This window comes from Oncorhynchus clarkii, chromosome 16 (genome assembly GCF_045791955.1).
Source record: "Oncorhynchus clarkii lewisi isolate Uvic-CL-2024 chromosome 16, UVic_Ocla_1.0, whole genome shotgun sequence".
NCBI classification, from domain to species: domain Eukaryota; kingdom Metazoa; phylum Chordata; class Actinopteri; order Salmoniformes; family Salmonidae; genus Oncorhynchus; species Oncorhynchus clarkii.
In genome coordinates, this window is record NC_092162.1 from 27,180,777 (window position 1) to 27,205,429 (window position 24,653).

Here is a 24,653-nt window from a genome sequence, read left to right on the forward strand (position 1 = left end):
AGTTTGTTTGATTTTGATATGTGAGGAAGCCGAATTTTGACATATGCTTAGTGCCAGCGGTTCAAGGGAGAAAGCAAATAGCATAGGGGAGGCGGGACAACGTTGTTTACATCCTAGTTGTATGATAAATGGATTAGAATGGGTAGTGCCTGTAGATATAATAGAAGGATTCACATACATGGTGCGAATCATATGTATAAATCTAGCCCCAAAACCAAAATATGCAAGCCATAAATATTCCCACTCCAAGAGGTCAAATGCTTTCTTTGCATCTAAAGATAACACAGCACAGGCGCCGCATGTTATCGGCTGCATGACAACCCTTAATCGGAACAGAAATGAAGATGGATGCCAAAGTTCTAGCCATGCGTCTAGACAAAGTTATTAACAAGATCGTACATCCTTACCAAACAGGGTTTATTAAACTGATTGGCCGAAAATTTGCACAATTTGTGAGGTCTTCTCCTTTCTTAGGGATTAGGGATATAATAGCTGTATTGATGTCGCTGTGGAGTTGTCCTTTTTCAATAGCAATGTTAAGCAATTCAAGAATAACTGGTCCTAGGTCATCCCAAAAATGAGAATGAGTTCAGGAGGAATTCCATCAATACCAGGCACTTTATCTTTCTTCATATTTAAAAGAGCAGCTTTCAGTTGAGCTAGTGACAGATTCCTCTAATAAAACTGTTTCTTCTTGAGAAAGTTTGGGCAATGTAAGGTTCTCCAGGAACTGCCGAACAAGCAGAAGTGTCAAAGCTACGTGAGGAACTGTATAAATCTGAATAATATGCCGTAAAAGTTGTATTTATTTCTGTAGGATAAGATAACAGTCCCTTAGTAGGAGGTCTGATCAGCTGTATTGATGGTCTTGTTAAAGCATGTTTAAGCTGCAGCGCCAGTAAGTGGCTAGGCCTACTCCCTTGAAAATAATATTTTTGTTGCACCCTCTGCATAAGGAATTCTGCTCTACGTCACAACAAGTCATTAAGTTCCAGTCTACTTGTTTTTTTAGATACATTTCTCTCTCTGTTGAATGGTTGTTTTTAAGAGTCTTCCAGCATTTCCCAATGATTTTCCAATTCACTGATCTTCTAAAGTCTTAATTTCTGTAAATTAGAGGGAAGATGTGTAGTGTTTCCTCGTATGAAACCTTTTACAGCTAACCATACCATAGTTGAGTCCTCCACTGAGTGGTAACTTATTTCAATTTTTATTTTTTTTTAAGATCTAAACTTGAAGATGAAATCAGAGTTGTGTAGTAAAGTATTATTAAACCTCCATCTCAGTGCACACATATTCATTGGTAAGATTTTTAATTGACAAAGAATGGGATTATGATCAGATAGAATGGCCAGTAATGTTTTTATAAATTCCATGTTACCTGTAATATCAGTAGATGTTAAAACAGTACAAAACAGTACATTTTCGAGAAAGTCTTAAATCTAGCAGAAAAGCATGTATAGTTTTGGGATTATGACATTTCCAACAGGTACTAAAACTAAGATCTTTAAGAAATGGTTTAAGTTCATTGGAAGCAATCACTTGTGATGAGCTATGAGAAGGTCCAGATCTATCTAGCTAAGAATCAATAATAGCATTCATGTCAGCTCCAATAATATGCGTATAATCTGAAGGGAGAAAATCTTTGTTATAGGAGCATAAATAGATACAAATGCTATTTAAACACATACAGAGTGGAACATATGTTAGTAAGTCAGCCCTGTTTATAATTTCCACTTTTTTCAATTGTAAGGGGTAGATTGCGTAAATCTAAAGGGGTATTATTATGTAGAATAATACCCCTTTAGATTTAAAGGAAGGAAACAGCTGCCCGTTTGTCGTATTTGTTTTGAAGTCAATGGACATCACCCTCTAAAAGATGTCTCTTGCAATAGAGCAATGTCAACTTTATTCCTATGTAATACGTCAAGACATTTGCTTATTTGGCTCAGTAGAACCCCTCAGATTACAAGAAATTATCACAAAATTAGCCATGATCCATCTGTCCACATCACCAACAAACTAGAATGGTCCAAACACACCAAGAAAGCCTATTCCCCCTCAGGAAACAAAAAGATTTGGCATGGGTCCTGAGATCCTCAAAAGGTTCTACAGCTGCAACATCGAGAGCATGGTTGCATCACTGCCTGGTACGGCAATTGCTCGGCCTCTGACCGCAAGGCACTACATAGGGTAGTGCATACGGCCCAGTACATCACTGGGGCTAAGCTGCCTGCCATCCAGGACCTCTACACCAGGGGGTGTCAGAGGAAGACTCTAAAAATTGTCAAAGACCCCAGCCACCCCAGTCATAGACTGTTCTCTCTACTACCGCATGGCAAGCGGTACCGGAGTGCCAAGTCTAGGACAAAAAGGCTTCTCAACAGTTTTTACCACCAAGCCATAGACTCCTGAACAGGTAATCAAATGGCTTAATGGACTATTTGCATTGTGTGCCCCCCCAACCCCTCTTTTACGCTGCTGCTACTCTCTGTTTATATATGCATAGTCACTTTAACAATACATTCATGTACATATGTACATACTACCTCAATTGGCCCGACCAACCAGTGCTCCCGCACATTGGCTAACCGGGCTATCTTCATTGTGTCCCGCCACCCGCCAACCCCTCTAACGCTACTGATACTCTCTGTTCATCATATATGCATAGACACTTTAACCATATCTACATGTACATACTACCTCAATCAGCCTGACTAACCGGTGTCTGTATGTAGCCTCGCTACTTTTATAGCTTCGCTACTGTATATAGCCTCGCTACTGTTTTTCACTGTCTTTCTACTGTTGTTTTTATTTCTTTACTTACTTATTGTTCACCTAATACCTTTTTTGCACTATTGGTTAGAGCCTGTAAGTAATCATTTCACTGCAAGGTCTACACCTGTTGTATTCGGCGCACGTGACAAATACACTTTGATTTGATTTGATTCAGATCCTTTGCTATGAGTCTCAAAATTGAGCTCAGGTGCAGCATGTTTCCATCGATCATCCTTGAGATGTTTCTACAAATTGCTTGGTGTCCGCCTGTGGTAAATTTAATTGATTGGACATGATTTGGAAAGGCACGCACCTACAACTGTCTATATAAGGTCCCACAGCTTGCATGTCAGAGCAAAAACCAAGCCATGATGTCAAAGGATTTGTCCGTAGAGCTCTGAGACAGTATTGTGTCGAGGCACAGATCTGGGGAAGGGTATCTTGAAGTATTAAAGGTCCCCATGAACACAGTGCCCTCCATCATTCTGAAATGGAAGAACTTGGGAACCACCAAGACTCTTCCTAGGGCTGGCTGCCAGGCCAAACAGAGCAATCAGGGGAGAAGGGTCTTGGTCAGGGGGGTGATCAAGAACCCGATGGTCACTCTGACAGAGCTCCAGAAGGTTCAACTTCCAACAGAACAACGACCCTAAGCACAGTCAAGACAACGCAGGACTGGCTTCGGGACAAGTCTCTGAATGTCATTGAGTGGCCCAGCCAGAGCCCGGACTTGAATCCTATCTTACATCTCTAGAGAGAACTGAAAATCGCTGTGCTGTGACGCTCTCCATCCAACCTGACAGAGCTTGAGAGGATCTGCAGGAAAGACTGGGAGAAACTCCCCAAATACAGGCGTGCCACCTTGTAGCGTCATACCCAAGAAGAATCAAGGCTGTTATCACTGCCAAAGGTGCTTCAACAAAGTACTGAGTAAAGGGTGTAAATCACATTATGTAAATGTGATATTTCAGTTTTTATTTTAATGATTTTGCTTTGTCATTATGGGGTATTGTGTGTAGATTGATGATGAAAAAAACCAACAAGGCTGTAATGTAACAAAATGTGGAAAAAGTCAAGGGGTCTGAATACTTTCCGAATGCAATGTACAAACCTATTCTACATAGTTCTTCAACTACCACAAAAATACTTCTAAAGAGCTGCCATCACTATCATATTTCTTTCCACAAATAGCGTAACACTCTATTTTCATTACATCATCATTCAACTAAAATCAAATTTAATTTACACTAAACGTTTCACAAAAGTAAATTGCGCATCTATTTATCTGAAACTCACAGCATGAATGATTGAGTTGCTTTGCTTTCCTAAGAGTGTTGGCCACATGATCCAGCCTTTTATTCCCATCTTCTGACAGAAGATCGCTTTGTTCTGTATCTTTCTTGTATCAGTTTTCACACGCATCAACTGTAGTTTAGCCATTTTTGCGATCTAACTGCCACACAATTGAAAGAAATAAAGGTTGATATAGTAGTCTATCAAAAATAATTAGACCAAATATTTGACTTTGTCTATATGTATGATTTGCTTTAAATAGTAAAGTAAAACTTTTTAAACTTCTTCCATAACCACAAAAATACTTGTAAAGAGCTAAAGCAAGCCCAACAACTTTACTTTTAAAGTTACCATCTAGTTCATATATGCTGTTACTTTGACAGCATATAGCAATGTTATAGTATAAGTTTCATTGGATAGGCCTGTATGTGATATGGTATAGAAATAATACATTTGAATGATTTTATAGGATAAGCAGTGTAATACAGTACCTGTCCATGTTCGGTGCACAGGCAGCTTAAGGGCTGGGTGGGTGATCTCCACGCTCACTCTCAGTCGTGCTCTCTCCTCCCCTCTGGGCCCCTTTCTCACGTTCACCCTGTTTATGTGCAACGTTTCCACTCCTTCTTCCTCTTCCCTACTCTCATCCTCCATCTCCATCTGCGTCACCTTCCTTTCCACGTTGTTGTTCTCTCCGTCTCTTTCGTCAATGTACTCTATTCCTTCCGTTTCGGGGTCAGCGACTGCGGCTTTTGTTTCTACAGACATTAATAGATATAAAGAGATATTTAGTCACTTTACTGGATAAAATGTGAATGCATGTGAATGCATGTACAAGTACTGCATAGGATTTGTATTACTAATGAATATGCTTATGAAATGTTGCACACTTCCAGCTAATGTTTAAACTTAAATCATAGGCGCAATGAGTTTGCATAAACACACATAACATTGACTTAATTAGCTACAATAGCATTAGCTTGGGTCGAAACAGGGAGATGTTCAGTAAGGCAAATCATTGCAAATAGTTTTGAAACTGAAAACTAAATGAGCGTTCCTTATTAGACAAATGCTTGTAGTCCCTCCCTTTTCAGTCCGTTTTCTTCCATTTGATGCTTAATGAACACAATCCAGTTCTAACATGGACAGGTACTATTTCACTAGTGTTAATATAAACCCACTAAGTGTGTGTCCGTTTTTCCGACTGTCCATCTGACCATTTCCGTCTGTCTGACTGATCCAGCAAGTGGATCTCTCCAAAGCACACACGCTCCTAATCTCTCTCTGTCCGTCCACTCCTTTCCCGCCTGTCTCGTTGGACACCAGGGGTATGAGGGTGGTGCCCCCTGCTGCCCAGAGCACTTTAGCTTTTGGGTGGCCTCCCGTCAATAGGAGATTGAAAACCCCAACACCCTCGCTGGTCCAATGGACAGTAAGAGAGGAGGGGATGGAGGGAGCAGCTGGGAAAAAGAGAGAGAGAAAGAGGGAGGATTAAAGGTCAAAGTATTTTCAAAATGTATAGCAGATAGAATTCCTTGAATATAACATACAGTATACTTTAAAAAATATATATATACTGTTTGATAGTTTATATAAGAAAGTGCATACGACCAGTTAGTCTTAAAACAGTTGGTGTACTGCTAAACAACATTTAAATGAAGTCTATACTAACAATGTTCACATTACATGAATGTAGACTAAAGAGAGACAGGTACCGATAAGAATATTTCTCCACCGTCTCTCGATGGGCTCCTCCAGCGAACAGTGCTCCACTCGGCACACCACCCCTCCTGCGCTCTCCTTCTCTTCATTTGTTCCCCTCTTCCTCAGAGTGGCGTTGGCACGGTAGGTACTGGGACCGCTCAGCAGGGGCCCCCAGACTTCTCCTCCTTCTATCACCTCTTCCTCTCGGTCATCCACCTCTCCTTCTCTCAGATGGAGCCAGGTGACTGAGATGCCTGGAGGGTAGAACCCAGTCATGTCACAGCCCAATGTCAAATGTTGACCAGGGAAGGAGGCAGAGCTGATGATCTCGGACACATTGGGCCTCTTTATGAAACCTGCAAGGAACAAGATGTAATTGAAGATGAGTGGACCAATGTTCAAAAAAATTCTACACTGAGCAAATTTCAGGTCTGTTGAGTGCAAAATTGAACATTCTGTGCAACTTCCAGCGCACGTTTACTGTGACCACTGAGGCTGTACCCGCTTTAAATTACAGTTTTAACAGCCATGTAGGCTACTGTGGCTATTTGATCATAATGTACGTCTAACCAGTGTGGCCTACCATCAAAAACAATGGAATAAATGCTTCCCATAACATTTTAACATGGAAATAGCTGTTCTATCATTCAGCCTACAGTAGCAGCCAATGTGTGGTGTTCAATTTAGGCTGACATTCAATGAAACTTTTGAAAAAAAAACATGCAGGGGTTGACATTAACCTGTTTATCCACTTATCCTTCAGACAAGGAGGCGACTGAAAATGTTGTGTTGTTTTTTTGGAAGAAACCACTTTACCAAATAAAATACATTATTATTCTGATACCATTATTACAGAGAATCAGACAAATGATGCTACCCTCTGCCTATTGGCTACTTAGCTAATTCAAGACCGCCTCAAAATACAACAGTACCCCATTAAGACAAAGCTTTTCAAAGATGTCTAGAAATGTATTTGTTTTGTGCTCTTGCAAGAAGCAATCACTCCCCTACTGCTGACTACAAATTATCTGGTTCACCAACTACTTCTCAGATAGAGTTCAGTGTGTCAAATCGGAGGGCCTGTTGTCCGGACCTCTGGCAGTCTCTATGGGGGTGCCACAGGGTTCTATTCTCGGGCCGACTCTTTTCTTTGTATACATCAATGTTGTCGCTCTTACTGCTGGTGATTCTCTGATCCACTTCTACGCAGACAACACCATTCTGTATACTTCTGGCCCTTCAATGGACACTGTTAACTAACCTCCAGACGAGCTTCAATGCCATATAACTCTTCCGTGGTCTCCAACGGCTCTTAAATGCAAGTAAAACTAAATGCATGCTCTTCAACCGATCCTTGCCCGCACCTGCCTGCCCGTCCAGCATCCCTACTCTGGACGGTTCTGACTTAGAATATGTGGACAACTACAAATACCTAGGTGTCTGGTTAGACTGTAAACTGTCCTTCCAGACTCACATTAAGAATCTCCAATGTAAAATTAAATCTAGAATCGGCTTCCTATTTCGCAACAAAGCATCTTTCACTCATGCTGCCAAACATACCCTCGTAAAACTGACCATCCTACCGATCCTTGACTTCGGCGATGTCATTAGCAAAATAGCCGCCAACACTCTACTCAACAAATTTTCTACAAGAAATCTGCCTCCAGAAAAAAGCTTCTCCCAAGTGGGTGTGACACCTACTCCCGTTGCCTGCTACACTGCTGCTTGGATTCCACCTGGCGATCTGTTCTCCGTCTGCCCTGGTTGTCTCCCCCCGTCTGGTACAGGTACCCCCACCACACTCCCCCCTCTTTCCCGAGCTTTCGCTCACCTCCAGCACACAGGCACTGTTGGGGCGAGTGACTCTGAACTTACAATGGCTAGCCCCAAGTCGTTATATTTTTTTTCTTGTATATTTTGCTATTTGCCTCATGACTCCTGCATGCTTTGTTGACTATGAACTTTCTTGTTTACAAAACTGTGGGACAGATTGTTTGTTCCCACACTCGGTACTCTGACTCTCTATTGGTTACATGGACTCTTGGCCTCCCATCCTATTCGAACCATGTCTCTCCGGCTTTGCATTTATGTTACCTGATGAAATTGCTGTATAATATGATCGTTTCCATCTAATGCACATTCAAATGTCATAAATCAGCACTGCAGAGCTCTCCCTGTCCTCTGCTGTGCATTGATTGTATTAGTGTTGATGATATCTGGAAATGTGCATTTACACCCTGGCCCATTTACTGTTACTAGCCCCAATTTTGACTTTCTCCTCAATGTTATCCTCACAAATAATCCTGATAGGTATTAGTCTAGTGTTTTCTGTAATGACCTTAGTGATCACTATTTTACAGCCTGTGTTCATAATGGCTGCTCAGTGAAACAACATGTCCTGATTTGTCGTAGATGCTTTCTAAAAAACTTTAATGAGCAAGCCATCCTTCATGACCTGGCCTCTTTAAATTGGTATAGAATCAGTCTTTCGAAGAGGCTTGGACCTTTAAAAAAAATATGTTCACTGATATTGTTAACAAACACATCCCCATAAAGAAAATTAAAAACAGGTTCAGCCCCTGGTTCGACGGTGATCTTGCAGAGTTACTCCACCTCAAGAATTTCATTTGGTGAAAGGCTCGGCACACGCATACTCAGGCTGACTGGCTCTCTTTCAGGCAAATGAGAAATAAGTGCACTCAGGCTATCCGGAAGGCCAAAGTTAGTTACTTTAAGGAGCAGTTCTCTCTCTGTGGGCCCTAACCCCAAGAAGTTCTGGAAAATGGTTAAAGACCTGGAGAATAAACCCTCCTCCTCACAGCTGCACATATCCCTTAAAGTTGATGATGTGGTTGTTACTGACAAGAAGCACATGGCTGAGCTTTTAAATTACCACTTCATTAAGTCAACATTCCTATTAGACTCAGCCACGCCTCCTTGCCCATCCAACATTTCCTCATCTCCCACCCCTTCTAATGCGACTAGCCCTGATGATCCTCCCTCTGTCACACTACAAAGTTTCACCATGCAGGCAGTCACTGAGTCCGAGGTGCTAAAGGAGCTCCTTAAACTTGACCCCCAAAAAACTTCTGGGTCAGATGGTTTAGACCCTTTCTGCTGCCCCTATAATCGCCAAGCCTGTCTCTTTTCTCTGAGGAAGTTCCCATTGCTTGGAAGGCAGCCACGGTTCGTCTTTTATTATAAGGGGCTGATCCTAGCTGTTATAGGCCTATTTTGCCATGTTCATCAAAAGTGTTTGGAAAGCTTGTCAATAATCAACTGACTGGCTTTCTTGATGTCTATAGTATTCTCTCTGGTATGCAATCTGGTTTCCGCTTTTAAACTTCTGACCCACTGGAATTGTGATACAGTGAATTATAAGTGAAATAATCTGTCTGTAAACAATTGTTGGAAAAATTACTTGTGTCATGCACAAAGTAGATGTCCTAACCGACTTGCCAAAACTATAGTTTGTTAACAAGACATTTGTGGAGTGGTTGAAAAACTAGTTTTAATGACTCCAACCAAAGTGTATGTAAACTTCCAGCTTCAACTGTAGTTGCGGAGAGTCCCTGTAATCCTAGATTCAGAACATTCAGGCGAGAAAAAACATCACCCAGATAGGCCAGTCATGTGAGAAACTCGTCATCATGCAAGCGGTCAGACAAGTGAAAAGGATGGTCAGTAAAGAAAACTTTAAGCTCGTCTCTCAATTTAAAAAAATGTGTCAATACTTTGCCTCTTGAAAACCAGCACACGGTATGTTGTAAAAGTGTTACATGGTCGCTGCCCATATCATTCCTTAGTGCAGAAAATATACAAGTACATCTCCTGCCATATCACTGATGAGTCGTGAAACAGTTGTTTGATGAAGACATTGTCTGTATAGTTTTTGGGGCCTTTTCCCCCAGCATTGTCCCAGCCATATCCACGGCAGCAGGAATAATTAAGTCCTCCATAATAGTATGAGTCTTGCCTGTCCTAGCCACTCAGTTGCTCATCATACAAAACGCTTCTAGCCCTTCTTATCTGTTGCTTTTATACATGTCTTACTATTCAAAAGTAGTCTTTATTCTCACTCAAACAACTCCTGTGGCTTATTTTTCAAATTGGCATGTTTTATTTCTAAATGTCTGCGCAAGAGTGAAGGTTTCATCGAGTTGTGAGATAGTACTTTTGCACATATAAACACACTCTGGCTGAGGAAAGGCACTACTCCCAATATAAGTGAACCCCAAATCAATGTAGTTCTCATCATATTTGCACCTCTTCGATGGTCCAACGTCCCTGTCTGTTGTTCGGTGATTTTCCAGGTAAGGGGGTTGTAGCTCTTCGGCTCCATCAGATTGACAACTGTCAGTGTCCATGCTAACAGGCTAAACACAAATGTAGAATTACTGATGCTAGCATTGGATGTGCTCGTAGAAGCAGAACAACTTGTGTCGTCGACAGGTGCAGGTATAGTACTGCTGGTAGTAGTAGTACTACCAGTAGAGCTGGTATGTGTCTCTATGGACGCGGGCATTACTTTTTTTAACCATTTATCCATTTTCGAGCAAACGGAATGAGCAGAAGCTACGTTTGGCTATATACGGACCGTTAGTGGAATTCCCGCGAGAGAGTAACGGTTAATGTGATTGGATGTTATTTATTTGACTAGGCTACCTGTATTTGACATTGTGTTTTTATTTCGCTGAACACTAGGTGGTTTAATTTTCTTTTTGGCAGTGAAACGAGGCTACTCAGGCGAGAAAGAAACCTCACCCAAATGTACAGCCCCATTGGAAAATATAGTATATTTTTATTTGGCGTACCCCGACGGCATTCCCCAGTTTGGGAATACCTGCGGTAGACCATTCCATTCTTGTGGGCCGGCTAAGGAGTATTGGTGTCTCTGAGGGGTCTTTGAGAAAGGTAGTTACCAAACCAGGCCAAAGAGTGCAGTGTATAATGTCAGAACATCTGCTGTCTCAGCCACTGCCTGTCACCAAGGGTGTACCCCAAGGCTCGATCCTAGGCCCCACGCTCTTCTCAATTTACATCAACAACATAGCTCAGCCAGTAGGAAGCTCTCTCACATCCATTTATATGCAGATGATACAGTCTTATACTCAGCTGGCCCTCCCTGTATTTTGTGTTAAACGCTCCACAACAAAGCTTTCTTAGTGCCCAACAAGCTTTCTCTGCCCTTAATTAACCTTGTTCTGAACGCATCCAAAACAAAGGTCATGTGGTTTGGTTATAAGAATTCCCCTCTCCCCACAGGTGTGATTACTACCTCTGAGGGTTTAGAGCTTGAGGTAGCCACCTCATACAAGTACGTGGGAGTATGGCTAGATGGCACACTGTCCTTCTCTCTGCACATATCAAAGCAGCAGGCTAAAGTTAAATCTAGACTTGGTTTCCTTTATCGTAATCGGTCCTCTTTCACCCTAGTTGCCAAACGAATCCTGATTCAGATGACCATCCTACCCATGCTAGATTACGGAGTCGTAATTTATAGATCGGCAGGTAAGGGTGCTCTCGAACGGCTAGATGTTCTTTACCATTCGGCCATCAGATTTGCCACCAATGCTCCTTATAGGACACATCACTGCACTCCATACTCTTCTGTAAACTGGTCATCTCTGTATACCCGTCACAAGACCCACTGGTTGATGCTTATTTACAAAACCCTCTTAGGCCTCACTCCCCACTATCTGACATATCTACTGCAGCCCTCATCCTCCACATACAACACCCGTTCACATTCTGTTAAAGGTTCCCAAAAAACACATATCCCTGGGTTGCTCATCTTTTCAGTTCGCTGCAACTAGCGACTGGAACGAGCTACAACAAACACTCAAACTTGACAGTTTTATCTCTTCATTCAGACTCAATCATGGACACTCTTACTGACAGTTGTGGCTGCTTTGCATGATGTATTGTTGTCTCTACCTTCTTGCCCTTTGTGCTGTTGTCTGTGCCCAATAATGTTTGTACCATGATTTGTGCTGCTACCATGTTATAGTGTTGCCATGTTGTGTTGCTACCATGTTGTTTTGCTACCATGCTGTGTTGTCATGTGTTGCTGCCATGCTATTTGTCGTCTTAGGTCTCTATGGAGTTTTGTGTTGTCTCTTGTCGTGATGTGTGTTTTGTCCTATATTTTGATTTTATTATTATTATTATTTTTAAATCCCAGCCCTCGTCCCTTCAGGAGGCCATTTGCCTTTTGGTAGGCCGTCATTGTAAATAACTGACTTGCCTAGTTAAAAGGTCAAATAAAAAAGCACCTTTGGCAGCGATTAGAGCCTTGAGTCTTCTTGGGTATGATTCTACAAGCTTAGCACACCTGTATTTGGGGAGTTTCTCCCATTCTTCTCCGCAGATTCTCTCAAGCTCTGTCAGGTTGGATGGGGAGTGTCTGTGCACAGCTATTTTCAGGTCTCTCCAGAGATGTTCGATCGGGTTCAAGGACATTCAGAGATTTGTCCCGAAGCCAATTCTGTGTTTTCTTGGCTGTGTGCTTAGGGTTGTTGTCCTTTTGGAAGGTGAACCTTCACCCCAGTCTGAGGTCCTGAGAGCTCTGGAGCAGGTTTTCATCAAGGATCTCTCTGTACTATGCTCCGTTCATCTTTCTCTCAATCCTGACTAGTTTCCCTGTCCTTGCCGCTGAAAAACATCCCAACAGCATGATGCTGCCACCACCATGCTTCACCGTAGGGATGGTGCAAGGTTTCCTCCAGGTGTGACTCTTGGCTTTCAGGCCAAAGAGTTCCATCTTGGTTTCATCAGGCCAGAGAATCTTGTTTCTCATGGTCTGAGAGTCCTTTAGGTGCCTTTTAGCAATGTGCCTTTTACTGAGCAGTGGCTTCCGTCTGGCCACTTTACCATAAAGGCCTGATTGGTGGTGCTGCAGAGATGGTTGTCCTTCTGGAAGGTTCTCCCATCTCCACAGAGGAACTCAGGATCTCTGTAAGAGTGACCATCGGGTTCTTGGCCACCTCCCTGACCAAGGCCCTTCTCCCCTGATTGCTCAGGAAGGTGCAACATCACTAGCTTTAGGAAGATTCTTGGTGGCTCCCAACTTCTTCCATTTAAAAATGATGGAGGCCACTATGTTCTTGGGGACTTTCAATGCTGCAGACATTTTTTGGTACCCGTCCCCAGATCTGTGCCTCGACACAATCCTGTCTCGGAGCTCTATGGACTATTCCTTCGACCTCATACCTTGGTTTATTGTCTGATGGGGGGTGTCAAAAGTAAAAGTGAACATCTGGTGTAGCCACCAGCTGCATTATGTACTGCAGTGCATCTGCTCCTCATGGACTGCAGCAGATGTGCCAGTTCTTGCTGTGAAATGTTACCCCACTCTTCCACCAAGGCACCTGCAAGTTCCAGGACATTTCTGGGGGGAATGGCCCTAGCCCTCACTCTCTGATCCAACAGGTCCCAGACGTGCTCAATGGAATTGAGATCTGGGCTCTTCGCTGGCCATGGCAGAACACTGAACGAGCAGTTTGGCTGGTGGCATTGTCATGCTGGAGGGTCATGTCAGGATGAGCCTGCAGGAAGGGTACCACATGAGGGAGGAGGATGTCTTCCCTGTAACGCACAGCGTTGAGATTGCCTGTAATTACAACAAGTTCCATCCGATGATGCTGTGACACACCGCCCCAGACCATGACGGATCCTCCACCTCCAAATCGATCCCGCTCCAGAGTACAGGCCTCGGTGTAACGCTCATTCCTTCGACGATAAACACGAATCCGACCATCACCCCTGGTGAGACAAAACCGCGATTCATCAGTGAAGAGCACTTTTTGCCAGTCTGGTCCAGCGACGATGGGTTTGTGCCCATAGGCAACGTTGTTGCTGGTGATGTCTGGTGAGGACCTGCCTTACATCAGGCCTACACGCCCTCAGTCAGGCCTCTCTCAGCCTATTGTAAACAGTCTGAGCACTGATGGGATTGTGCATTCCTGATGTAACTCGGGCAGTTGTTGTTGCCATCCTGTACCTGTCCTGGAGGTGTGATGTTCGGATGTACCGATCCTGTGCAGGTGTTGTTACACGTGGTCTGCCACTGCGAGGACAATCAGCTATCTGTCCTGTCTCCCTGTAGCACTGTCTTAGGCGTCTCACAGTACGGGCATTGAAATGTATTGCCCTGGCCACATCTGCAGTCCTCATGCCTCCTTGCAGCATGCCTAAGGCACGTTCACGCAGATGAGCAGGGACCCTGGGCATCTTTCTTTTGGTGTTTTTCAGAGTCAGTAGAAAGGCCTCTTTATTGTCCTAAGTTTTCATAACTGTGACCTTAGTTGCCTACAGTCTGCAAGCTGTTAGTGTCTTAACGACCGTTCCACAGGTGCATGTTCATTAATTGTTTATGGTTCATTGAACAAGCTTGGGAAACAGTGAAGATTTTACAATATAGATCTTTGAAGTTATTTGGATTTTTGCAAATTTCTCTTTGAAAGACAGGGTCCTGAAAAAGGAACTTTTTTTTTTTGCTGAGTTTACATTAATTTTGAAACGTGTAACTGGAGCATAGGAGCATATACCCACGTGCGTTATAGACAGATGAACAGAGGTCCACACTCCAGTCCAGTTAGTAGTGTTAATGCACCTTAAAGTTGATTGCCAACCGCCATAAAAAATCCAAAGAAGAAGAAGACTGAAGGAGGACAGATTACTAGAAACTAACTTGTTTTACCCTTTTATCTGTGAATTAATTGTCAGACTAGAGGACCTTGTGCATTTCAGGTGAAATAAGAACCCAATGTTTCCATCCACGGACAAATTAGCTAGCAACAGCAAGCTTGCTAGCTAAATTGCCATGTATGTTTCATGCGTTTAGACCTGTCGACAAATTAATTGGTCTACACGGACAAGTTCTGGCCTGGCTTAGATCTTATTTGTCGGAAAGATATCAGTTTGTCTCTGTGAATGGTTTGTCCTCTGACAAATCAACTGTAAATTTCGGTGTTCCTCAAGGTTCCGTTTTAGGACCACTATTGTTTTCACTATATATTTTACCTCTTGGGGATGTCATTCGAAAACATAATGTTAACTTTTACTGCTATGCGCATAATCCATGCTTTTGTCACTTCTAGGTTAGACTACTGCAATGCTCTACTTTCCGGCTACCCGGATAAAGCACTAAATAAACTTCAGTGCTAAATACGGCTGCTAGAATCCTGACTAGAACCAAAAAATTTGATCATATTACTCCAGTTCTAGCCTCCCTACACTGGCTTCCTGTCAAAGCAAGGGCTGATTTCAAGGTTTTACTGCTAACCTACAAAGCATTACATGGGCTTGCTCCTACCTATCTCTCTGATTTGGTCCTGCCGTACATACCTACACGTACGCTACGGTCACAAGACGCAGGCCTCCTAATTGTCCCTAGAATTTCTAAGCAAACAGCTGGAGGCAGGGCTTTCTCCTATAGAGCTCCATTTTTATGGAACGGTCTGCCTACCCATGTCAGAGACGCAAACTCAGTCTCAACCTTTAAGTCTTTACTGAAGACTCATCTCTTCAGTGGGTCATATGATTGAGTGTAGTCTGGCCCAGGAGTGGGAAGGTGAACGGAAAGGCTCTGGAGCAACGAACCACCCTTGCTGTCTCTGCCTGGCCGGTTCCCCTCTTTCCACTGGGATTCTCTGCCTCTAACCCTATTACAGGGGCTGAGTCACTGGCTTATTGGGGCTCTCTCATACCGTCCCTGGGAGGGGTGCGTCACCTGAGTGGGTTGAGTGGGTTGAGTCACTGATGTGATCATCCTGCCCTAGGACCATGCCTCAGGACTACCTGACATGATGACTCCTTGCTGTCCCCAGTCCACCTGGCTGTGCTGCTGCTCCAGATTCAACTGTTCTGCCTTATTATTATTGGACCATGCTGGTCATTTATGAACATTTGAACATCTTGGCCATGTTCTGTTATAATCTCCACCCGGCACAGCCAGAAGAGGACTGGCCACCCCACATAGCCTGGTTCCTCTCTAGGTTTCTTCCTAGGTTTGGGCCTTTCTAGGGAGTTTTTCCTAGCCACCGTGCTTCTACACCTGCATTGCTTGCTGTTTGGGGTTTTAGGCTGAGTTTCTGTACAGCACTTTGAGATATCAGCTGATGTACGAAGGGCTATATAAATAAATTTGATTTGATTTAATTAATATATTTGGTTCAGAGTTCGTTTTGATATTTCAACCTGCATGTCTTGATCGCGTCTGGTGTGAATGGACTAAATCAAAATGCCGCTAGCAGTTTGGATGAAATTATTGAATAACATGTATGTGTACATTAATTTTTCAATGCTCGCACACGTAACGCGAGCGTTGTGGTCAGTTACACGTGACACGTTTCGACCTGTCCCCAAATTAATATAAACTAAAAAAGAAACGTTCCTTTTTCATGACCCTGTCTTTCAAAGATAATTCTATATTGTAAAATCTTCAGCATGTTACTGCTGCAGTACTTGTTGTAGCGCTGAGAGGAAATAGGAAGAAAGCGATTTTATGGCTTATAAAAGTGTTGAATTCAAATTAAAAACAGCATCTCTTTGCTGTATTCGTTGACAGTCTCTCTCTAGTCATGGTTGTAAACGTTTTGTAGCTTTCTTTTGTGCCTGATTCGTTACTGCAGACAGGTCATCTGAGCCATCTGATTGGTCAGCGGTAGGCATGTAGTGCAGTTGATTTGCTCTCTGGGCCTGCAGGAAAGGTAGAGTTTGTACCTTCAGACAAATGATATGGTTCAAAATGGCAACAGTTCACCTACCCAGCACTGCAGTGCAGCTGAATCGGGTGCACCTACTACCAACAGCCCGAGAGAGAAAAAAGAAAATAGGAACAGAAGGCTTTATCATAGTTTTTTTTTACAGGAATGTTTGCAGATTGACTAGGAATGCCTTGGAGATCGACCGGTTGGTGACCACAGCTCCAGAAAGTTAAGTGAATTACAATCTTTGGGCTGATAGGTCTATTTCTGGGTGGTAGTCCAAAGGAGCTGTGCAACAATCTTAAGACTACTTACTGTATGCGCTCATGTTGGCAGTTTAGAGGGAACATTGGTCATTTCTCACACCTATTTATGTTACATTTATGAAACTTCTGTGGAAAAAGACACAAAATATGTCATTACTCCTGCCCCTCCTCCCTTAAAGGGGTAGTTGACCCAAATTATGAAATTATGTATTTGTGTCCTTAGCCTAAAAGCTTAGGTAAATAAAACCAAAGCTTGGATTGCAGTCTTTTCCATAAACTATATTTAAGATAACAAATAATACACCTTTAACCCTCACAAACACCACCTTCCTCTCACCTCGGGTCTCGCGGGTGACGGGGTGCTTGAGAGCGATGTGATGGACGCTCACCCACACCTTGGTGCCGCCATGCTCCAGCTCGGCGCGGGGCAGCTTGCACTGGCTCATGGCCGAGAAGAAGCCCTGGGTGTCGGGCCGTGGGGCAGACAGGGCCTGAGAAGCCACGGGGCTCAGTTCGCCCCCCTGGCAGAACCAACGGAAGGTGATGATGTCTGGATGGAAGCACAAGGCCTGGGTGGTCAGGGTGACCACACCTGGAGGAGAGAGTGGAAAGAGACATGAAGCGTATAGACTTGTGTGGTTCAGTTGGTAACAGTGCAGCACTGGCAAAGCCAAGGTTGTGTGTTCAATTACCGCAGGGATCATACACACACAACATTTTTTGCACGGACTGAATTGTAAGTTGTTTTGGATAAAAATGTCTGCTATATTGTTAAAACTGTTAAAAACGTAATTGGTCAAGTTGAAATGGAATTGACTCCAATCCTGATATGCAATGTACTTTAATTTGTATTTAAAATTAACTTAAGTTCATCTTACTGGAGTCATCACCTGCCTCTGTGAGCTGAATCTCTGAGACCTTGGGGGGAGCTGAAGAAAAGTAAGAGAGGACAGGACAAGTAATTTGAAAGTATTTTTTCCACATTTTGTTGTGTTACAATCTGAAATTAAAATGGATGAAATTGAGATTTGTCGTCTCTGACCTACACACAATACCCCATAATGTCAAAGTGGAATTATGTTTTTTAGAAAAAAAAGGAAGTTCAGGAGTAAAAATGTGCTTAACAAGTAACATAGTAAGTTGCATGGACTCACTCTCGACAATAATAGTGTTTAACATGATTTTTGAATGGCTACCTCATCTCTGTACCCCACACATACAGATAATTTTAAGGTCCCACAGGCGAGCAGTGAATTTCAAAGACAGATTCAAAGACACATGAGCATGGTGAAGTTATTAATTACACTTTGGATGGTATATCAATACACACAGTCACTGCAAAGATACAGGCATCCTTCCTACCTCAGCTGCCGGAGAGTAAGGAAACCGCTTAGGGATTTCACCAAGAGGCCAATGGTGACTTTAAAACAGTTACAGTTTAATGGCTGTGATAGGAGAAACCTGAGGATGGATCATTGTAGTTACTCCACAATAGCAACCTAAATGACTGAGTGAAAAGAATGAAGCCTGTACAGAATAAAAATATTCCAAAACATGCATCCTATTTGCAATAAGACACTAAAGTAGAACTGCAAAAAAATGTGCCAAAGAAATTAACTTTGTCCTGAATACAAAACATTAATTTGGGGCAAATCCAACACAACGTCATATTTTCAAGCATTGTGGTGGCTGCATCATGTTATGGGTATGCTTATCATCGACAAGGACTAGGGTTTTGGGGGGGGATAAAAAATAAATGGAATAGAGCTAAGCACAGGCGAAATCCTAGAGGAAAGCCTGGTTCAGTGTGCTTTGCAACAGACACTGTGAGACAAATTATTATTTCAGCAGGATGATAACCTAAAACACAAAGTCAAATATACACTGGGGTTGCTTACCAAGAAAGACAACATTGAATGTTCCTAAGTGGCTTAGTTACAGTTTTTACTTAAATCTACTTGAAAATCTATGGCAAGATTTGAAAATGGCTTTCTAGCAATGATCAACAACCAACTTGAGAGAGCCTGAAGAATTTAAAAAATAATAATATGCTAATATTGTACAATCCCGGAGTGGAAAGCTCTTAGAGACTTAACCAGAAAGACTCACAGCTATAATCACTGCCAAAGGTGATTTTAATATGTAAATGAGGTATTTCTCGATCAATCAATTTGCAAAAATATATAAAAACATGTTTTCACTTTCTCATTATGGGGTATTGTGTGTATATGGGTGCCATTTTTATTTTATTTAATCCATTTTGAATTCAGGCTATAATGTGGAATAAGTCCAGGGGTATGAATACTTTCTGAAGGCACTGTAGACTGAGACAGAAGGAAGAGAAAAAGTAAAATACAGTGTTTCTGTAAAAGAGACAGGGATGTATTCAATTCCATTTTAATTCAATAACATTTCCTGACTTGAAGAAAATTGACACAAACCCTGTTGCGAGAGCTGTCCCTTACCTAATATGGTGAACTTGTCTGACACCCTCTCCACCACAACCTGATCTTTCCCCACATAAGACACCTGGCACTTGAACACCGCACCCTTGTGGATGGAGATCAGGGGGATGAAGGAGAGTGAGGACAGCAGTCGCTGCTTGCTGCTGTCCCCCGTCGAGTGCAGCGGGCCCTGGGTGTGCAGCTTGTAATAGCCCACGTCGCCACCAGAGGGCAGCAGAGGACCCTTCTCCGAGACTGAGGAGGTGAAAGTGAGACCGTAGGGTAGAAGCATGGTGCTTAGTTGGTTACGGAGAAAGTTAGTGTTGTTAGCGTACGCTTTGAATGTGGGACGGGATTCTGGTCATTTGACGTTGGACAATATTTGTTAGTAGAATTATGTCATGAAAAAAACAAAAGGCAACGAGTTACTTAAGATAATGTACTGAACAAAGGCAAAATGCTAAATAAATGACAAAATAAAGTAATACTTCACTTAATTAAAAGTCCTTGTATAATTACTTGTTTAATACTTTATAACTTGTATGTGCCTTTATGGTGCCTACTGTTGTCTCTCTATGTAGGACATTTTAAACTGGCTGAAAATTCTATACAAATTCTGTCAGTTATTCAGTCAGGATCATTATGAGATGATAATAAGACATAATACATGCATATGACATGTCTTACAATACATTCTAACTGTATAATAATGTTTTATACCTGTAGGCTGTAATTAAAGTGTTACCGAAAGAGACATTGTGGTCTGGCTCTATGTGTATATACACTCAACACAATATGCATTTGGACAGTGAAGCATTTTCAATTTGTCTCTATACTCCAGCATTTTGGATTTTAAATCAAATGTTTCATATGAGGCAACAGTACAGTGTCACCATTAATTTGAAGATATTTTCATACATATCCGTTTACCATTTTAAATTGAAAGCACTTATTTTATGCATCTACCCCCCCCCCCCCTACTTGAAGAAGTCATAAGTATTTGGACAAATTCACTTAAAGTGCATTAAAATAGTCCAATGTTTTGTAGTTGGTACCATATTCCTTGTAAGCAAATAACTACATCAGGCTTGTGACTTTACAAACTAGTTGGATGCATTTGCAGTTTGTTTTGGTTGTGTTTTGGTTTGGTTTACGTTTTGCCCAATCGTAACTGAAGGGTGAATAAGCAGTAATATTCTTTCTAAGTGAGTAGATCAAATGTTTCTGAACACATCTAAATTAATTCCTCTTATGCCATAATTAGGAAAACTCATGAATGAATCATGAATAACGATGAGGGATAATGTTAAAGAGGCTACAACAAAACATGCTAACCTCTCACTATTACTAACAACAGGGGAGGTTCGCAATTTTTTCGGGGGGGGGGGTGCAGTATGATATTTGTGACTCTAAACTTTCTCACTCATCATTATTCACGATCCAGTCATGATTTTCCATAATCATAGTAGCATCCACATGAATGTAAGTGTTCAGAAGCATTTCTTATTCTTACTCTAACAATAAAAGTGGCTCCAAAATGACACAAGACATAATCTGAAACACAACCAAAACAAACTGCAAATGCATCCAACAAGCTTGATGTAGCCATTGTGTGCAAGGAATATGGGACCAAATGCTAAACTTTTGACTACTTAATATACATAGCCACATTAAAGCCCCATTAAAACATGTAACTTCACTGTCCAAATACATGTTATAGAGTGTATATAATGCTATGATGCTTTATAATAGTATAATGCTTTATAACATATTATAATCATGAATGGGCCTCTAAAATGTCTTAGAATAAAGCTTACAATATGTTATGTAACATATTGTGGTTTGGCTCTACCTGTGTGTGAGGTGTCTGAAATGGGGGTGTCATTGAGAAACCAGGTGGTCTGGACCCTGTCCACCCTCCTCCCCTCCACACTGATGGTCACCCTGCCCTTCTGACCCACAATGACCCGGGGAGGCAGAATGATCCCCGATACATTTAGAAACTTCTGCTTCTCTGGGGAGGGAACGAGGGACAGAGAGAGAGGAGAGGGAGATATATGTCAGTGGTGATATGAACACAATTTTCTGAGACTAGTGGTGTTACAAAACTTCATAATAAAAGTGCAATTATATACATACAGTGGGGTCTGAAATTATGGCACCCTTGATAACTATGAGGGGAAAAAAGACTGTCCTGCGTCTGCGTTTACGGACTGCTCTCTTCAACTCAAACTACAGGTTCAAACTACAAGTCCAGAGATTGAAATTACCATTGCAAAATGTTGATTTTGTGGTTAATTAACAATTTATTTGTGGATTTTGACGTGTGCTTGAAGTTATTGTCTTGCTGGAAGATCCACTTGAGGCCAGGTTTTGGGCTAAAATGTCCTGGTACTGGGTAAGATTCATGATACTGTTGACATTAACAAGGGCCCCAAGACCGGTAGCACAAAATAGCACAATAACATCAAAGATCCACCACCTGATGTTACAGTAAGTATGGGGTACTTTTTCTGCATATGCATCTTTCCTTCGACACAAAATCCACCACTGGTGTGCATGACCAAAGAGCTCTATTTTCATGTAATCTGACCATAGCACCATGAAAATATAGCCCTTTGGCCACTCACACCAGTGCTGGGTTTTGCTTCAAAAGAAAGATGTATATGCAGAAAAATAGCCCATACCTACTGTAAAATCAGGTGGTGTATCTGTTATGTGGCCATCTTGCTTCCAGTGGTCCTGGAGCCCTTGTTAACACTAGAACCACCTGGCCTTTCAGCCTTTAAGTACACACTAGACAACATTGCCGGGCGTCCTATTTAGTATACTGAGCAGATGCATATCAACGCACAAGGTGAGCAAACATAAGCACCAAGGCTCAATAAATTGCAGATAAGCAATTGTAAACCATGAATTGCATCAAGAAATATTTGTGGAAATATATCCGTGTAAAAATATAACAAGAATGGTTATTTCTCTAAATAGAGTCAAGGATATTGGGGGGGTTGGCGCCCCTCCTTGGGTTGTGCCGTGGCGGAGATCTTTCTGGGCTATACTCGGCCTCGTCTCAGGATGGTAAGTTGGTGGTTGAAGATATCCCTCTAGTGGTGTGGAGGCTGTGCTTTGGCCAAGTGGGTGGGGTTATATTCTACCTGTTTGGCCCTGTGCGGGGGTGTCATCGGATGGGGCCACAGTGTCTCCTGACCCCTCCTGTCTCAGCCTCCAATATTTATGCTGCAGTAATTTGTGTGTCGGGGGGCTAGGGTCAGTCTGTTATATCTGGAGCATTTCTCCTGTCTTATCCGGTGTCCTGTGTGAATTTAAGTATGCTCTCTCTAATTCTCTCTTTCGCTCTTTCTTTCTCTCTCTCGGAGATCCTGAGCCCTAGGACCATGCCTCAGGACTACGTGGCATGATGACTCTTAGCTGTCCCCAGTCCACCTGGCCGTGTTGCTGCTCCAGTTTCAACTGTTCTGCCTGCGGCTATGGAACCCTTAACCTGTTCACCGGACGTGCTACCTGTCCCAGACCTGCTGTTTTCAACTCTCTAGAGACAGCAGGAGCGGTAGAGATACTCTGTGTCACTCCCTGACCTTAGTATTCTTTGTTTTCTTTATTATTTTGGTTAGGTCAGAGTGTGACAAGGGTGATATACGTTTTTTGTCCTGTCTAGGGTTTTTGTATGTTTATGGGGTTGGGATCAGTCTAGGGGTTTTGTATGTCTATGGTTGCCTAGATTGGTTCTCAATTAAGAGGCAGCTGTTTATCGTTGTCTCTGATTGGGAACCATATTTAGGCAGCCATAGTCCTTGAGTATTTTGTGGGTGATTATCTATGTCTATGTGTTAGTTGCCTGTGTCTGCACTTCATCATATATAGCTTCACGTTAGTTTTGTAAGTTTGTTTAAGTGTTCTTCGCTTCATTAAATAAGAAGATGTATTCATCTCACACTGCGCCTTGGTCTCATCCATACAACGAACGTGACACTCTGAATGATCGGCTATGAAAAGCCAACTGACATTTACTCCTGAGGTGCTGACTTGTTGCACCCTCGACAACTACTGTGATTATTATTATTTTTATTATTTGACCATGCTGGTCATTTATGAATATTTGAACATCTTGGCCATGTTCTGTTACAATCTCCACCCGGCACAGCCAGAAGAGGACTGGCCACCCCTCATAGCCTGGTTTCTTCCTAGGTTTTGGCCTTTCTAGGCAGTTTTTCCTAGCCACCGTGCTTTACACCTGCATTGCTTATTGTTTGTGGTTTTAGGCTGGGTTTCTGTACAGCACTTTGATATATGAGCTGATGTAATAAGGGCTATATAAATACATTTGATATATTTGTATAATTCCTAGTGAAAAAAAGCAAATTCTTCTAGCCAATGACGCATCAACATTCTAACAGTCTAATAAATAAATGTTATTTATGCTATCGGAAGAATAATAATTTGGTTGTTTTTATAAAGGTCTTAGGTAATATTAGAAAACCAAAAAACAATGTAGCATGTAGCAAAAATCCGAAAAAACACGTAGCATGTTGTAGTTTCTTTGACAATAAATGTGATTTGTAATGGCTTTATAGTTAATAAAACAGTCCCGTAACAGCCTTTTTTTTTTTTTTTACAAAGTACAACGTAAAAATGAATGGTATCAACCTGCAAGACGCGCGGTCAAATTATTAACATGAGCGCCAATGATGATAAATAGGCATAAACTCATCATTACACTTTCTAAATTAAAACCAACCTCTTCACCCTCATCATCATTCATTTAGGGCTCATTTCAATTCAATTGTGAAGTAATGTGCATAATTATCGCCCATTCATCCATTTTTTTCATTCATTCAGTGAGTTGAGAAAGATGCATTAGCATTAAGGTACCAATGCTAATTAGGGTACCAATGTCCTGAAAATGTTTACATTTAAAATAAACATTTTGGAAAAGTCATGGGGATATAAAAAAATACAAAAATACAAAATCAAAACTTCAGTGGGGGTTGGCCTATGGCGGTTCCACTGTTAAAGGAGAAGTTCTCTTTTTTTTTTTACAACAAAATATTTTTTGAATGTTATAGAAGGGTCCAGATAACTTTTAGTGATTTCACTTTTGGAGAAACTTACCCAAACAGGAAATCACTTCCTCATCCTCATTGTGTAGTATGGAAAAACATGAATAAAGTCTCCAAAAACAGTGAAATATGTCCTTTAAGAAACTGCAAAGTTCTCAGTATAGTGATGCAGGTCTTAAGATGTTGTACCGATAGGACACATGGGAGATAGTATCTCCGTTTTGTACCATCAAAAGTATGATTATATGTAGAAACCAGACAACATAGTTTAAGTCTTTAAAATCGATAGAACAATATATCCCAGAGCAACCGGGATTACGGCTGTGGCTGTCATGCAACGGTCTGCCCGTTTCAAGGTAATTGACTGTTAATTAACATGAA

General features: G+C 41.9%; 1 protein-coding gene across 1 annotated transcript in view; it reads right to left on the reverse strand.

Moving 5' to 3' along the window:
• LOC139367292 (uncharacterized) overlaps window positions 1–24,653 on the reverse strand; it is a 71,344-nt gene that overhangs the window by 4,355 nt on the left and 42,336 nt on the right. Inside the window, exons 6-12 of the mRNA XM_071105517.1 lie at window positions 21,047–21,208; window positions 19,216–19,449; window positions 17,629–17,736; window positions 17,088–17,342; window positions 5,787–6,131; window positions 5,253–5,531; window positions 4,563–4,829 (exon numbers count right to left, since the gene is read on the reverse strand). Of these exons, the coding sequence (XP_070961618.1) occupies window positions 4,563–4,829; window positions 5,253–5,531; window positions 5,787–6,131; window positions 17,088–17,342; window positions 17,629–17,736; window positions 19,216–19,449; window positions 21,047–21,208 (1,650 nt within the window). The remainder of the gene's footprint in view (window positions 1–4,562; window positions 4,830–5,252; window positions 5,532–5,786; window positions 6,132–17,087; window positions 17,343–17,628; window positions 17,737–19,215; window positions 19,450–21,046; window positions 21,209–24,653) is intronic.